The sequence below is a fragment of the Etheostoma spectabile genome, chromosome 8, assembly GCF_008692095.1.
Source record: "Etheostoma spectabile isolate EspeVRDwgs_2016 chromosome 8, UIUC_Espe_1.0, whole genome shotgun sequence".
In the NCBI taxonomy this organism is placed as follows: domain Eukaryota; kingdom Metazoa; phylum Chordata; class Actinopteri; order Perciformes; family Percidae; genus Etheostoma; species Etheostoma spectabile.
Window position 1 is genome coordinate 13,884,970 of NC_045740.1, and position 1,692 is coordinate 13,886,661.

Here is a 1,692-nt window from a genome sequence, read left to right on the forward strand (position 1 = left end):
AAAAAGTATTTTCTCAGAATAGATTTAGCGAACAACCTTTTGTTTTGACACAAAGTTCAATAACTTTGTTGTTTTTTGTTTTACCATTATTACATCATTACTTGAGGTCGTATTTTGGAGGTTAACACTGAATGTAAAAGTCCTTCTTTTCTCTTCTTCCGGGTCTTCGATGACTTATCCCAGTCGATGCTGTGACCAGTTTAAAGCCCGGTGTTTCCAGTGTACATCTCTGATCTGCTGCTACCTAGTAAACTGTCCAGACGTCTCAGGTCTTCTTACTGATCCCACAGTCAAACTAAACGGCATTCATTCATGTTTGTTTTGCACCACATTATCTGGAACCAACTCCCAGAAAACTTTTCCAAATGTCTTTTACTTCAAGGCTTAAAACTATGTTTGCTATTGCATTTTTATAAAAAAAAACACACATTTGGGACTGTTCGTTCTTATCTTGCACTGCAATGTAGCTGCGCTGTAACATTAACTTTTCCTGTGCTAAATGTTTTATGAATTCTAGCATTTTTTATTATCTGTTTACATTGTCTTATGTTCATTCAGTCTCCGTCAATGACAAGCGATTAACTATCTGCTGAGAGAAAGGCCACAAGATGTGGTTGAGAGCTTTGAAAACATTAAGTAAGTGGACCTTGTGTTTTGTCGTGCTTGAACCTTCAAGCTCACCTAATGTCCAGTTTATCCAGTGAGCAACTTCTGCACAATTATTTCACACTCAAGATAAGAGCTACTTTTCATTATAAGTCAATTTAAGGTTTAAAAGATGCACAAATACTTTTTTCTTTTGAGTTGACTCTGAAATTGGGGGTCCAATAAAATCCAATTGGCTCGGTGAGGAAGTAAAACACATTGCAAAAATACGTATTTTAAAACAATGACGTAAGAAAATTAAAAACGGAGAGAGGGATTTTATATCAGATCATGTCTGATTGTCGTAAATATGTGCAGCTGTGGCATTTAGTGAATATAGGAGAACAGTAGAGGGCTTTTGGGAAAAAATGAACTGGTGTTAAACGTTCTGGAAACTTCCTCCCTTCCGCTGCTAAGAGGAGAGTGGAAGAGATGCTACACGTGTGATGGATGATACGAGAGAGGTGCGTTAGGGTGAGGGGGCAGAGGGCTACACGTCACGAATCACTGCGTCAGGGCCAGGAGGATGTCCTTCACCAGCATCGTGCCGATCACCATTTTCTCACAGTTGATCGTCAGCTTGGCGGCTCCTTCCTCTTTGGTCGCCACGGTGACCAACACCAGGCTGCTGCTGGTCACTGTCCGGCCGGCGAACCTGTGGACAGGATGATCAGGAGGAGGAACAGGAGGACTGAGGTCAAAGCAGCAAAGATCAGAAGTAAAGATGAAGCCACAGAACAAAGGAGGGATGAGTGTTAATCAGCTGGTTCATCAACAATTATACATAATAATGAACTCCATTAAACCTCTACACATGAAAGAAATATACTTTCATAAATGGCCAGTGGTGGGAAGTACCTACGTTTGTACAATTTTGAATTACTGGTAATTTACTTGAGTGTTTCCATTTTCTGCTACTTTATATTTACAATTCAGTACAGTTCAGAGGGTGCTGTCCTTTTTAATTCACTTAATTTCTTTAATTAAATTTAGTTACTTTGCATTGTTAGGATGCTGAACTCTCTCCCCCCTCTACCCTCAGTTACA

The 1,692-nt window shown here is 39.8% G+C and overlaps 1 protein-coding gene across 12 annotated transcripts in view; it reads right to left on the reverse strand.

Moving 5' to 3' along the window:
* Positions 1-2: 2 nt before the first annotated feature.
* The window catches only part of ap3b2 (adaptor related protein complex 3 subunit beta 2), a 47,016-nt gene continuing 45,326 nt past the window's right edge, over positions 3-1,692 (reverse strand). For 8 of the 12 annotated variants that reach the window (XM_032523898.1, XM_032523896.1, XM_032523895.1 and 5 more), the window contains one exon: positions 3-1,336. In XM_032523898.1, coding sequence (XP_032379789.1) covers positions 1,150-1,336 — 187 coding nt within the window. In that variant the 3' untranslated portion in view covers positions 3-1,149. The remainder of the gene's footprint in view (positions 1,337-1,692) is intronic. The other 4 variants (XM_032523900.1, XM_032523901.1, XM_032523899.1 and 1 more) reach the window with 2 other exon arrangements.